The following is a 15,387-nucleotide window of genomic DNA, read 5'->3' as shown; positions in this document are numbered from 1 at the left end:
TGTATGGAGTCAGCCTCCACCACATTACTGCCTAATAAATTCCATTTATTAACTACTCTGACACTGAAAAGTTCTTTCTATAATCTCTCTGTGGCTCATTTGGGTACTCAGCTTCCACCTGTGTCCCCTTGTGCGTGTACCACATGTGTTAAATAAATGTATGCATGTATGTATGTATGTATGTATGTATGTATGTATGTATGTATGTATGTATGTATGTATGTATGTATGTATGTATGTATGTATGTATGTAAGGAGAGAGAGAGAGAGAGAGAGAGAGAGAGAGAGAGAGAGAGAGAGAGAGAGAGAGAGAGAGAGAGAGAGGAGAGAGAGAGAGAGGAGAGAGAGAGAGAGAGAAAGAGATGAAGATCGAGACAGAGAAATAGATATAGACAGAGTCAGGGAGAGAATGTTAGACACAGAGACGTATAGATAAGGATATGCAAAGTCAGTGAGAGAATGACAGAGATAGAGCGAGGAAAGAGACAGAGATAGGCTGACACAGAGAATGTCAGAAACGAGGAGAGGCAGAGACAGAGGGACAGGGACAGGAGCAGAGGGACAGGGACAGACACAGACACGCACATGGAACACCGAACCTTACACACTCTCTGATATATTGTTTAATTAATAGAGATTCACTAATAAAGCTTATAATTGTATATGTTATCAAAAAGGCATAGATAAAGTCGTTCTTACGTTTTAGTCACAGAGATTAGATATTAGTAAAGTTCATTTTATTCAGGAAAGTACATAAATAGTCGATTTACAAACATAATATTGGATTTATAGATAGAGCTAGTACATACAATACCTAAAGCCACTAGTACGCATAGCGTTTCGGGCATATTATTGAGAGAGGAAAGATATTTATATTTAAACAATTTTTTTTTTTTACCGACGCTCTCCCTATTGATGAGAACTACAACCTAATGAAGATAAATGTTAATTTTATGTAGATACTGTAATAAACGAAAGTTTTTAATGTCATCAGAGAAGCAGAAATATAGGCAAATTTTAAATCCCTTGTCATAAATATAACTGAAGTGAAAGCAAAGATATATGCATTTTGATAGTTACAAAGACAGCTCTTTAACACGGGTGGAACACGAACAAGGTGTAGTGAGTAGATTATCCCAATAATATACTCGCTCCAAATATAGTGTTAATGTTCCTGTCAACCTTTGGAGATGAATGAGGTGAGGCGTTGCCCGGGCAACACGGTGAGGTGTTGCCCAAGCAATATTTGTCACCATACTTTACGTAACAATAGAACCGTTACATTGGTGACCCCGGAGTGACACGAACACCCAGCCTTCTGATTAGATCTTCGCCATGGATTTATCTACCAGGTTTCCAGCATACAACGCAGATGAGCCAGAATTTTGGTTCATGCAGATGGAGGCTATTTTCGACCTTCACGAAGTTTCGACGATACCCAGCCACGATGGACTACAACATGGACTCTCACTGGACCTCTAGTGCTACTGTTTGCTGTGATGGAATACTGCCAACACCCTCGCCACAGCTATGATTTTCATCGCGTCCATCTCTGCAGTTTCATCTACTACGGCTTGCTGCTCCACGATCGTTACTCACTCATCTGACAGCCTCATCAATGATTACATCATGCTGGATCTACAGCTTGTCCTGCCGACTCTCCGTCGCTGCCAGGGCACTGCTTGTCCTACGCCCACGACAGCTGCTCTGTCATCAGATTCATCTACACGTTCACTGCATTTTGATACTCAGCCGACTCAAGCCCTTTGTGCAATACAGGACTTACAGCTTGCGTTTCCGACTCTTCGTCGCCTCCAGGACAATTCAGCTCTAGCAGTGATTACCTCGTTGTCCTAACTACGTGCCTACATTACCTCCTAATGTCCTGGTGCCCGAGCCCATCCGCCCCGGATCTAAATGCTCCACCAGCGACCCAAGGACGCAACAATTATGCACATTCTTCTCTCCTACTACACCGAGCTTGTCCACACACTGCCTACATCTTTTGGTACCAGACTACAATTTCCAGTCAACAATGTAGTACTCGGCGTGTACAGTCCTAATCAACCCAAGACGCTACAGCTTAGACACAGAGCAGACAGCGGACTACGACCGCATCGAGCCGCCACGCTTTCGCTCCCCGAGTTTAGACACTCACAAATCTCAATCGAGCCGCCACGCTCTCCCACATAGAGCTCCACGACTCCGGCCTCACTCAGCTCTCTGCTCTGCTCCAGGCTTCGTCTCAACGTTTGCGACACTGCTAAATCCAGAGACACATCCGCCGACTACGCAGTTCACTTTTCGACCCCAGTTACCAGCCGCACCACAACCTGATCCTACGACAACGAACGATCCTGTACGACCTCTCACCCTACAACCCCAGTTACCAGCCGCACCACAACCTGATCCTGCGACGACGGACGATCCTGTGCGACCTCCCACCCTACGACCCCAGTTAGATGACATCAGCGAAGAGGAGGAAGTTAACTTTGATGGTTATGTAACGCGAGCAGGGCGTACAATTCGCCGACCAGCTAAGTTCCTTGATCAAGTATTTTTCCTTTCATCCCCTGGGAGGGGGAGTTCTGTAGCGAGTAGATTATCCCAATAATATACTCGCTCCAAATATAGTGTTAATGTTCCTGTCAACCTTTGGAGATGAATGAGGTGAGGCGTTGCCCGGGCAACACGGTGAGATGCCCGAGCAATATAAGCAGCGGTGTATCGAACATTAACTAGTCTACTTTCAAGTGTGGTCTAGAGCAGACACTTGCGAGATACTGTACCAACGCTCAGTGCGCTCAACTCACACCAACGTATCACCTGTGTACTTCTGTATATTCGACCAAATATATATATAGTATCTTAGTGTCTGTGTTTATTTGTCACCATACTCTACGTAACAATAGAACCGTTACAAAGGGGAACTTAGTACCCAAATGAGCCACAGAGATATTAGAAAGATTTTTTTCAGTGTCAGAGTAGTTAACAAATGTAATGTATTAAGCAGTGATGTGGTGGAGGCTGACTCCATACACAATTTCAAATGTAGATGTGATAGAGCCCAATAGGCTCAGGAACCTGTACACCTGTTGATTGACAGTTGAGAGTCGGGACCAAAGAACCAAAGCTCAACCCCTGCAAGCACAAATTAGGTGAGTACAACTAGGTGAATACAGCTGAGGGGCGGGACCAAACAGCTGAAGCTCAATTCCCTACGCATAACTAGGCGAGTCCATAGGAATTACCGTTTGTTCTGGCGCCATCTATGTTTTGACAGCAGTACTACTAATGTTCCCACGTTATGTAACGATCACTATACGGGTGTTACGGTCAGTTGCTCTTCTATATATGTTTATGGACAACGTAGGTGATTTGAGGCAATTTGCGGCCACAGTAGAGTAGTATCCACGCGGTGAGTGGTGGGAGAGGATATATACTGCTGTGTGCTCGACCAGCGGGTGAGAGGTAAGTTATATCGAATAATTATGGGAAAGATATGTAATTTTTAAGCGTAAAAGAGGTCAGGTAACTGATAACTACAGAGATGGGTAGTGTTTTTTGTCTTTATTTACTAAAGTGGAACATTACATTATGCCTTTAGCTGAACAAGTCTACTGGTGGGGGAAGTAGACGGGTTTTATGAAAGTATTTTACCTAAATATTTATTTGGTTAACTAGTTCAGACGTTACCAGAGGGTTACTTTTAATCTAATCTTAAAAATCTAGCCGGACGAAGTGATAAAATAAATTGAATAGAACGAAGTGGTTTGCCAGGGTGCTTAACGTTTAGTTTAATTCATTTACTATGCAGCCCATGCTTAAAGAATGCAAGTTAACCATATTTAATTTACCGTAGTTTTACTAGACTCAATACTTTATACCGTTTTTACTCTATTTAATACAGCATGTCGGGTAAATGCCAGTCGCGGAAAGTTCCTAATATGGTAAGTTTTAAAGGAAAATTTTGTAAAGTTAATTTTATCGCTTAAGTTAGCGGCCAATTAGCTTAGTCTATTCTGAGGAAAGTTACTAGAATCTAACATTGCAAGTACCATCACTTCTTTTTGAGAAACGTGACTAGATACATGAATCGCATAATTTGACTACTGGCTGTTGATGGTTTAGGTTACATAGTTGAGGAAATAGTGATAAGGTTTGTGATTTTGTGTACTTTGACTTTAGCAGAGATTTTGATAGTGGCACAAAATTGATAAGAGGCTAGCATCATTGGGAGTGCTGACTCAAGTTGATTAGGGCGTGGTTATACCAAAGGAAATGATAGTATAAATGGGGTTAAGTTGGGGGCAGAAATGTTGAAAGTACTGCCTAAAGGCTGTCCTTGGACCTCGGTTATTCACAACACCAGATTTTGGTTTAGACTGCAATAGTTGCAGAATTGGCATATAAAAAAACTGATGCCCTAAATAGTTTTAAAATAGTTAAGACTACCAAATGCAGTTTAATGCTGACACATGTAAGGTTTGGAGGCTAGGTAAAGATGATCTAAATCGTGTAGATTGTTAAGGGTATTAAATTTTTTGCAGGTGGTAAATTCTCCCTCGGCTGGTACTGCTCTCCAGCCAGGATGTTGATTGGTTAGTCTTCAACTGCCTCCCAACATGCAGTGAGGAACGTGGAAAGCTCCCTGAATTGGCACATGGTATGCCTCCCTTTCAAACCAGCAGCTGGCACAAATGTTCCAGCCAACATCAGAATAGTGGATGAAGCCCACACTAAAATGTAAGTGGTACAGTAAATGGACCCCCCCCCCCCCCTTTGACACTGAACAGTTGGGAGGAAGGGGGGGGGGGGAGTGTGGCTTATAGTTGTATTGCTACAGAATCTTTTGCCATAAACCAGTGGCACAGCCTATTGGCACTTGCTATTCAGAATCTTCCCCCCTTACATAGTTAATTAAAAAGGAAATGCTGTAGACAAGCTTAACTTTTTGAAGGGGGGCAACATTTTCGTTGCCATCAAAGCACGTCAAAGATGCTCTGAGCTAACTTCCCCTAGTCATTAGTGAATGGTGGCTAGTAACTCTAATAAGAACTTTACTGCCATTAGAATCTATACAGAAAAAGTGTGCACTTCTGCTGTATCTGCCAGTTTGCTAGAAATTTAAATTGGCATACTTGCTCAGTAACTACTTGCCCTCTTGTACCATGTTACTCAACCATAACCATCACACCACCCATTCTTCTAAAATAACACCCCATATGATAAACTTCTGCTTTTAATAAATATTTCAAACTTTAATATTAGTTGGCTTGCAAGGTGTTAATCATTTCCTTGGCAGAACTGTAGCAGGTCCATAAAGAAATTTATAATAAAGACCAAGTGTGGTCATAAGTGCTGCAGATGGGGGAGATAGAGCCTTACACCTGCAGAAGTTTGGTGATAACTGGAAAGGATATGGCCTTGTATAGTTGCTAGTGTAAATATTACTAAATTTAGTAAAATCACATTGTCTTGGTAGTATAGTTGGGTTAATTATGAATTTTCAGACTGAAAAGCTTGGTACATAACTTTCAACAGAATAAATTTGTCCATCTAGTAGTAAGCAGTGGTTGTAAAAGAATAAAGATTTGTATATACTGTATAAATTTTGTATTGCTTTTATTCAAATGTTATACATAGTTTTAAGTTTGTTTGCAATGTTCCAGAAAAATAACGTTCATAACTAAAGTTGTTAGAAAATAAAATTTTTATAGGATGTTGACTTTAAATGACTATACCTTTGTTTGTAATTAAAGATGGGACAAAAAGATACTTAGTGCCATTTAAAATGGCGACTGTTAAACTGGTGGTACAGGTATGAACAAAATAACATTGCTATGCAAATAAGTTTTTAGTAACATTTACTGTTCACATGACAGGTTGTGGAAGGTCCTGGCAAGAAAGAGCTGCAGAAAAATACTTGCAGATCTAGAGTAAGTAGTGTTGTGTACTTTGGAATTGGAGGGTAAAAGTTAATTGGTAAAAACCTGTTAAATATTAGGGTATGGGAATTGAATGGGTATGGAAAAGTCTAGGCTTAGGCTTAGGCTAGTGGGTACCATATCTGCAAATTCATTCCTTTCACGAATGTATTGAATAGAATGGTAATGTTGAAATTGTGAAGATTGTAATGTGGGGCATTAGATCTTAAACAGCATAGGTGAGGGTGTTTTATTAATAAAATGTAAATCTTGTTTGGTTAACATTAAATGTTTGTTTAAGCTTTAATCTATAAATGTACAACACTGTTAAGGGTAATCAGGAGTCAAATAAGTTAATGGCAGGGAAAGTTTTGTTCTAAGTGATGGTATTTTTCCCTTGAAAGTAAAAAAAATATTCAATGTTTACTTTAGCTTGGTTTTTAAAATTATAATGTTTTCCAGAATGTGGTTTGGAAAGTCCAGAAGTCCCTCTGTCAGTTAATTAACTGAGTTAATTGCTTCAACAGAATCAGGTGAGTTGTAGTAAAGGTTAATTTGAATAGATTTGCATAAAAGTAAAAAAATTGTTATAACTTAAACAATATAGCATTGGCTAAAGATAAATGTCAATTGCCATTGAAGTGCAGTTTGAGTTTCTCAAATGACATTTACTGAAACTTTGCAAATTTTTGTGATGCCATATATATTTATATGGCTAAATTAGATCTTTACTACTAGAATGTAGGTAATGTTAATTCCTTAAAGAAATTAAACATTTATCATTTGAATTTTTAAAGTACTGAATGCTAATTTTAAAAGTAAAGCTAGATCAGTTTTAAGTCTGAAGTTAATTTGTTTACATATTTTTCAGATGATCATGCATGGACTGGCTTGGAGTGAGGCTCCTTTACTCTGCAAAGTGGGTGAGTTTGAATTCCATGTTTTAGCTATATCAATGACAGTTAATCTTAATTCTCTTATCTAGTCCATTTATAGGTGTGTAACTATGTCCTACTGTTACAACCCACAGGGATTGATGCAGTTTGTACTGATCCTACCCCATTTCATAGAAGGGGACCAGGCAGTCTTGCAGATTTCCCTGTCCTGGCTTTTTCAGAGCTTTGCTCTACTACCCATCTAATAGATGGACTAGAATTGCATAGGTTTAGGGACCCTTGACAATGGTGACATTGTTAATTCTTACAGGGCTTGTTTGCTGAATGGGTGCATGCATCTAAAACTCTAGTGCCTGGAATACATTGTACAGTGCTTTTGGTAAAGCATATGTACAATGTGTTGATGGCATGAAAGTGGTGGATGTAATGTACCCATTTGGGGAACAAGCTCTGAAATAAAATATGAGGAAGGGATAGGCCTGGCTGAGCCAATCTTAAAAGATTGGGAGTTAGGATTTTTCTGGCTTATTATTAGGCATTGGTGATAATAAAAGTAGTGTCCCTGTTTAATGTTTATTTTTCTTTTACAGGTGATTGTCTCTGGAGTTGTCTTTGCCTTTTGGATCTTCTGTTCATCTAGGAGCATCTGTCCCACAACCTGAAACTAATAATTAGATGTATTATAAATACTATATGTAAAACTTATTTAATAAAACAATTTTAATGAAACTACTTTATATACCTTATCCTGAAATTATGCTGGAAATTATTGTTTACTACTATTGATGCAATGTTTAAACATCTGAAATTTTTCTGCTTTGAAAATAAATACTTGGTAACATTTACACCTATTTGTAACTTGTTACATAGGTGCATGCAAAATGCATTGAAAAGATGTAAGTGGACTACCTATTCAATTTACATAAACTAACAAATATTGCAAATTAGTCTGAAATATTAAAGTGGAAGAAACTTTAATCTATTTTAGTTTTCATATTTGAAAGTAAATTTAAAGCTATGCAACACCTAAGCTTTGTACAAATTATGATAACAATGATCTTTAGTCAATTTAAAATTTAAACATTAGAAAAGTGACTGAAGCATCTATACAACATGGTTTGTGAAAAGTCTTTGGTAACTTAAATTTAATCTAACCTCTTAAATGATTTCTGCCAAACTCTTAAGATATTCTGAAATATTTTACCTAGATTAAAACCATCATTGTTTGAAAGGGCAAAACAGATTACTGTCAATTAGTTTGACCTAACATCTGCAAGGTCCTGAAGGAATGGAATTTTTTTTGTAATACTTTGTTTGCTAAAAACAAACCCTACCTAATGAACCTGCTCATTTTTTTTAGAAATGGTAATTGCAACATTACCAAAGGCCATTGTTTTAATAGCCAATGTACCAAATGAAAGACCAAGAAGCAACAAACAGGTACATGGTAGAAAGGACAAAAGAATGGTTACGAGGACCCTTTCATTTGTTAAGACATGACTGGGAAAAATGCTGTCATACCACAAGGGGTCATATACATCACTGACATTAATCTAAATATTACCAACCACAAAAATTGCTGATAACATGTTATAAAAAAAATAAAGAATATAATATTGAGGCCTTAATGCAGATCTCTAACTCTACAAATAGTAACAAGACTGGCAATTTCTTAATATAAAACAGAAAAAATCCAAGACCTTGCACGTGAGCCAGAACAATCCATATCACAACTACCACATTAAAATGAAACAACAATGAAGGTAAGGTAATTACCAAAAGAAGGCACCAAACCGGGAAGGCCATGTAGCACCATCAAAGTGCGAAATAATCAGAGGGCGCTAAATATCACCAAGAATGCCAATACGAGAACAAAAACGCATAAGGCGAACGATATCAAAAGTATCCGATTCACCTAGAATTCTATCGAGGGGCGGTCGGAAAGCAAGACACACGCTCATCCTGGAAGTCAGGACATTCAACAAGGATATGCACAACTGTAAGAGGGACAACACAATAAGGAGCAGGGCGGCGCTCCATTAAGTGACAGTGGGTTAAGCGGGTATGACCAACCCACAGCCGTGCCAAAGCAGTGTCCCACCGCCGGTTACGGTGGTAGGAGGATGGCCACGGGGACACACTAAGTTTGAGAGTACGCAGCTTGTTACCAACCACAGAGGACCAACAACCCTGCCAACGGGGAAGAATGAATAACAGGATAAAAGTCGGAATAAGGAATACCTTTACGGGAGATGGGACAAGAACCGATAGCTTCCTTAGCGGCAGCATCCGCACGCTCATTGAAACACCAATATGGCTGGGAACCCAGCAAAACTCTACCGATTTAAATTTACTAGAAATAAGAAACAGCCAATGTTGAATCTCAATGACCACCGGATGGACAGGATTAAAGGACCCTAGAGCCATGAGGGCACTACGAGAATCAACTACAACCACAAAGGAGGAATGAGAAAGCAAGAGACAAAGAACATAGAGAATAGCATAAAGTTCTGCCGTAAAGACGCTAGCCTCCGAAGGGAGGCGACACATGTAAGTACGGTCAGGAAAAACAACAGAGTAGCCCACACCATCCGCAGACTTAGACCCATCAGGGAAGATGGAAATAGAGTGGGAGTGCGAAGAAAAGTGCTAAAGGAAAAGGCTTTTCAGAATTGTAGGAGGGGTAAAGGCTTTAGTAATACAAGTCAAGGACGTACAAAACTTGGGAAGGGGGACTCTCCACGGAGGTAATGAAGGAACAATACGAGGAGAAACATTAGAAATATGAACAGAAAGAGAATCCTGTAAGCGAGATAACTGGACAGAAAGTGGGAGACAATGAAGAGGAACAGGAACCACAGGAGGAGGAAAAGTCAATGCACGACAGAGGCGAGAGGAAGGATGTTGGAAGGACCGCGCAAGATAGCGAAGACAGTAGCGATCACGGCAGTCCTGAAGAGAGAGAAAGCCAGTGTCAACATACAAACTAAGGGCGGGAGTCGAACGAAAGGCACCAGAGCCGAGACGCAACCCAGTACGGTGCAAAGCATCAAGACGGCGAAGAGTAGGAGAAGCAGAAGAGTATGCAGGGCAACCATAATTGAGTTTAGACAGGACGAGAGAGGAGTGCAAATAGAGGAGCGTGCGCCTATCCACTCCCCAAGAAGTATGGGACAAAACCTTAAGGAGGTTAAGGGCCTTAGAGCATTCAACTCAGAGGCAAGAGATATGGGCTGACCAAGAGAAACGAGTGTCAAAGACTAACCCCAAAAGCTTCGCGGAATCCCTGTACACAATGAGATGACCATAAAGCAACAACAATGAAGTAAAGGTCCTTTCAGTAAGAATCTATCATTCACTGAAAGTTGCTGCAGTTAAAAATAAAAGAAAATACAAGTCCCTAGAAATAAACAAGCAACCTTTTTGACTAAGGAAAAGAAGGTAGTTATTCTACTGTATAAATCTAAGTATTCACTTAGATAACTGAATCCAAGCATAGAGGTTCCCCCCCCCCCCCCCTCCCCTTTCAGAAAAACATCTACTTTCGAAAAAGTTTAACATTGGCCAACAAAAATGATTCCAGAACTAAATTGCCTAATACCAGGAACAACTGAGAGCCATGACAAACACTGCAACCCTCTCCTACCCCCAAGTCTTATGCTATTTATGATCCAAGGTAATTTGAGATACTATACTGTACTTCCTACAGACGAGTCTAGTGAGAGGGTGATCTCCTGGCGATTAAATTGAAGCACGATACAGGTGTCAACGAACATCAGTCAGCCCACTTGTCAGCACAGTGGATAACTAATGACATCATAATCTGCAGTGTTGTATGCCTCCCTGTGGCCATTTAAATCAATAAAACACAGGGTTGTGGCAATGTTTACAGCATAAGGCAAGGTATAGAGGAATCCTGGAATGCCATGTAATGTGTAGTCCTTGAATGTGCTTTAGGCAACCAAATTGAATAACAACATTTCTGGTGTTCAGCTATATAATCCGAGTTTCTCATTCGGTATAATGTTTTAAACCTAAATAGGAATTCACTTTAACCCTCAAACCGCGCATTTCATATATAAATGATATCAGTGACAAAACCGAAACCGCGCACATCATTTATATATGATTTCGTGTCTAGCGCTATAATTTAAACGCCCCGCCTGGGATAGGGGCAGCTATAGTACAGCCACGACTGATAGTTGCCAGATGCCACCTAGAAAAAAAATCCAGGCCAACATTCTTGGGTGTTACAGCGTCAGTATTGAGCAAGCCACCAAGGCTGGCGCACGCAGCACGAGCTCACAGCACCGCTGTTCAGCTTGTGACCACAGCATCGCCTACAAATACCATAATATAAATGATATTGCTATTATTTAGCAGTGATAGTATTACTGAAGCCCCCTGACTGTGATAAAACTGACCAGGATTCTGATAATAGCAGGATTGTGGTGATATTTAGCGCTGTGCTCCATGGAGGAAGGAGTAAGGCTGTGGGAGGGAGGGTTGTGGCGTCGTTTTCTGACTGTGTGTGGCCACCATTTATTGACTGCACTCACCATACCAGCTTAGTGGTTCGATATGGTGAATACAAATGTAGATACTTATATATAACGTGTGTATAGTGTGAGATAACAGCGAGAGGAGTAGGTTGGGAGCCGCCATTTTGGTGAGGGAGGAGCGTCGTCTGCACGACTTGGCATGTTGTTTACTGATGGCCACTATGGTCTTTGGGCACCATACCAGCTTATTTGTTCAGGTATGGTGAATAAAACAGGTAGATACTTATATATAATGTGTGTGTATATAGCGTAATAACACCACAAACAATATTGTTGGAGGACAAATATTAGTGCGTCTGGCCTTGAGGGCGGCCGCCGATCAGCTGACTGTGTGAGTAGCTACGTCTTATGGCCTTTACTCACCATACAAGCTTAGATGTACAGTTATGGTGAACAAAACATGTAAATACGTATATATAACGTCTGTGTATAGTGAATAAATACAGAAAGAGTATTGTGGGAGGTGAATGAGGGTGAGTGAGGTGGTGTTGAGGGAGGGAGTGGCAGTGAGTGGCTCGCTGGTGTTTGGCGGTCACTCCTCGTTGCTTTTTGACTCACAAGACCAACTTAGTAGTGCGTTATGGTGTACAAAACATGCAAATACTTATATATAACCTGTGTATATAGTGTAACAACAGCAAAACTATTTGTTTATGGTTTTATGAACATAATAATTGAATCACTAATATGCGCACCATAATTTTGAGTACAGCGATGGTTCACGCATTTTATAATATAAATATACCACAATTCACTGTATGGAATAATATTACTGCAAAAAAAACTAAGAAAAAATCAATCAGAGACATTGAAATAATTAGGTAATAATATATTTGTGGCAATTGCCGTCTGACAGCTCGGGCGGAGTAGACCTCGTCTGGCGAAGGCTCTGCCAATGCCCCTTTTTTGCCACACTTCCCTACCCTATTGCAGCTAAAATATGCCACCTACGATTTTTTTGTTATTTTTTCCGTGATCAGGGAACAAAAATGAACACTTCTATAAGACAAAAGAATTTTTTGGATTTTTTTTTTTTTTTTGCGCCTGTGGGTGTGAATTCCATTTGGGCCCCTAGCGGTTTGAGGGTTAAAGGTCAATTTATTTGGAAAGTGCTAACCAGATTCCAAACTACTGAGCTCAGAAAGTACTACAAGGCAAGTTTAACCGAATGAGTGTTTGCCTATCCATACCCCCATGAGGTATGTGACAACACTGAATAAAGAAAGGGTCTTTGAGCATTCACCGTGCAGGTATTTGACATGACCAATATAGCCAAGTGTTAAAGATCATTCTAAGCAGTTCTGCACAATCCATGTACTATCAATTAATATAATTGTACAATGGTGCTTAGTGGATGATATTTCCTATTAAAACTCATTGGACAACTGTTTGTATTAGACATTTTAAACCTACAAATGGTAGCCCTAGATATCGCAATACAGTATTAATTACAAGATGAACAATGTAAAATCAATACCAGAACAGCAAAGGATGACGGCTTTTCAACAACCGACAAACACGCAGGTCTAACACCAGCCATCCCGAGAGAGGACGTCCCAAGCATGTACACCCCACAACTTTACATCACCTTTGCTACCTCACGCGAGCACGCAACAGCATGAGGATGCCATACTCCCAAACCAACTCCATGCACTTTGAGGCTTTAACAACTCAACATTTAAAAAGTTGATTTAAAAAATCAAACACCTGAATTTTTCCCTAATTAAATTTACTAGGGAAATGCACACCAAGCCATGAAACTTACAATGAAGATGAACAAACTACACACAACTGTCACCAAACTTCCACATACCACCCCCCTCTCACTCCTGCCCTCCCTCCTTAGGTGCTCTGATTGGCTGAGCACCTAAGCCACCACCACTCACCTCTTGTTGTGAGAGCCTAAAGCATGTTTGGTTGCACTTTAAAAGTTCTCGAGTGTACTCGCCTAATTGTGAGTACCGCCTGCCCGGTTCACCATTTTGTTTTTCAATCTACCTCAATTTACCCCTTTACAGTCAAATATTATGCAAAATTCTGTTTAAGACTTGTCCCTTCTTAACTTAAATAACTGCTTTGGCCATCTGCAATCTTTCTAGGTGGGTAACAATGACTCTTGAGGCCAGAAAGGACTTATCAGACGGCGATCATAACAATACGGTACACACACAAAATCACAACCTGATATACACCAAGCAGAAAATCCACTGGAGCTGTGAGGCGACGTAAACCCTTGCCCAAGGCACTGGCAGCTGCATACTCTACCACAGTATATTACTGAGTACTGACTTTGTAAAAGTCTTACAACCGGATTTCCCCATAAATCACAGCAAGTTTTGAGGCCACTCCTTGAGTCAACGTCTTACGTAAGACCTACAAGCACTCAGGTGAAGGCTGAAGCAGTTCAACACCATACGCCCCAACTTCAAATACACAGTTGAGAGGCGGGACCAAAACGTGATTTTCTGTGTGTGCCTGAAGTTGGGGCATACGGTCTTGCTTCACCCTTCACCGGCGTACTTCAGGGGTTTTATTTAATACTTGGACTGGCTTCAGTAGGGCCTCCAGACTTTCTGTGGCTTCACAAGTGTCACGTGAATCCCCTGCATAGCAGTGGAACTGCCTTTTCCCTTCACCTTCAATGCCTCTGCACTGGAAGTATACATCTACACCAGCGCAGAAGAGTCATCAGTCCTGCCACCCCTCCATACCCCCCAGGGCCTGGCACGGCCTGGTACGACTCAGAGGCAAGCCGGGCGCCACTGCTAACTGGCAGTTTGTCCCCACAAACAAGCAGTTAGCCGCCTTCAACTGACAGTGGTACAGCTCAACACAAAGGCACCGCCAGCCACAACGAGCAGTTTGCTAGTTGACCAGATGTCCACCTCGTGTTGACACTGGATGAGTCATCACCGCCGGACTATATAAAGAGCGCTGCCTCCCTGGAGAGGCAATCTCTCCCTTAGTGCTCTAGATCACCTTCGTGTCTCTAACCCGTCGTCCGCTTCCAGCCAACGTCGTGTGACTGATGCCATGGTGGAATGGTAGCTGTCTTCAGAACACCAGTATATCTTCATACTTTTATTCATTGCTTATAGTTTATTTTTTGCATTTAAGGTCATACTAACTTGTTCACCTTTGCATTACATGATAGTCAAGTATTTTCATGTGTTATTTTTGTTCATTACTATTTCAGTAAATTGTTTAATTATTTATTTGATAATTTTCATTTGTTTCCACCTGCACTTACACACTGCAAGGCCAATAGCAGCATTTCTTTCATTTATGTGAGGGAGAGCCATACCATCTTGGTTCAGTATAGCTGTGATACCATAACCCGTCACACAAGATATCCAGTTGTAAGACTTTTACCATCAGTGGTGGTAGAGTATGCAACTGGCAATGCCTTTGTTACAGGCTCGCTTCATCTCACAGCCCCAGTGGATTTTCTCACACATTTGAATACATGAAACAACTTTATTTGATACATTCCAAACCAAAGTACTGTACAGTACAGTAATTATCAAGCCATCAAATGTGTGGGATAATCATAGTGCGCTAAATATCACTAACGTCGCCAATACAAGAACAAAAATGCATACGGCGAACAATATCAAAGGTATTGAATTTACCAAGAATTTTATCGAGGGACAATTGACAGTGAGGGATGGTCGGGAAGCAAGACACGTAAGTCCTGGAAGTCAGGACATGTAGAGACAACGGTTTGGACAATAAGAAGCAGGGCAGCGCTCCATTAAGTGCCCGTGAGTTAAACGTGTATGACCAATATACAACCTCGCCAGAGCCGTTTCCCACCACCGGTTACGGTGGTAGGAGGAAGGCCACGGGAACACACTACTCTTAAGAGCACGCAGTTTGTTACCAGTAACAGAAGACCAACAACCCTGACAACGGGCAAGAATGGGGAAATGAATAACTGGGTAAAAGTCATAATAAGGAATACCTTCACGGGAGATGGGACAGGTACGGATAGCTTCCTTA

General features: G+C 40.8%; 1 protein-coding gene and 1 long non-coding RNA gene across 6 annotated transcripts in view; one reads left to right on the top strand and one right to left on the bottom strand.

The window, feature by feature from the left end:
* The first annotated feature begins 3,320 nt into the window (after positions 1-3,320).
* On the top strand, positions 3,321-7,552 carry LOC123764452 (uncharacterized). 2 transcript variants are annotated; one of them, XR_011225290.1, is made up of 7 exons: positions 3,348-3,471; positions 3,911-3,950; positions 4,551-4,746; positions 5,886-5,939; positions 6,390-6,460; positions 6,799-6,850; positions 7,414-7,552. It is a non-coding gene; the product is annotated as an uncharacterized lncRNA (long non-coding RNA). The 2 variants fall into 2 exon arrangements; XR_011225291.1 differs by lacking the exon at positions 3,911-3,950 and having other exon boundaries at positions 3,321-3,471.
* LOC138358257 (ATP-dependent RNA helicase Ddx1-like) overlaps positions 7,383-15,387 on the bottom strand; it is a 32,118-nt gene continuing 24,113 nt past the window's right edge. For all 4 annotated transcript variants that reach the window (XM_069316041.1, XM_069316040.1, XM_069316039.1 and 1 more), the window contains exon 10: positions 7,383-7,487. In XM_069316041.1, the coding sequence (XP_069172142.1) occupies positions 7,460-7,487 (28 nt within the window). In that variant the 3' untranslated portion in view covers positions 7,383-7,459. The remainder of the gene's footprint in view (positions 7,488-15,387) is intronic.

Source organism: Procambarus clarkii, chromosome 82 (assembly GCF_040958095.1).
Source record: "Procambarus clarkii isolate CNS0578487 chromosome 82, FALCON_Pclarkii_2.0, whole genome shotgun sequence".
Classification (NCBI taxonomy): Eukaryota; Metazoa; Arthropoda; class Malacostraca; order Decapoda; family Cambaridae; genus Procambarus; species Procambarus clarkii.
The sequence above is the reverse complement of the archived record's forward strand: the minus strand, read 5'-3'. Positions and strand labels throughout refer to the sequence as shown.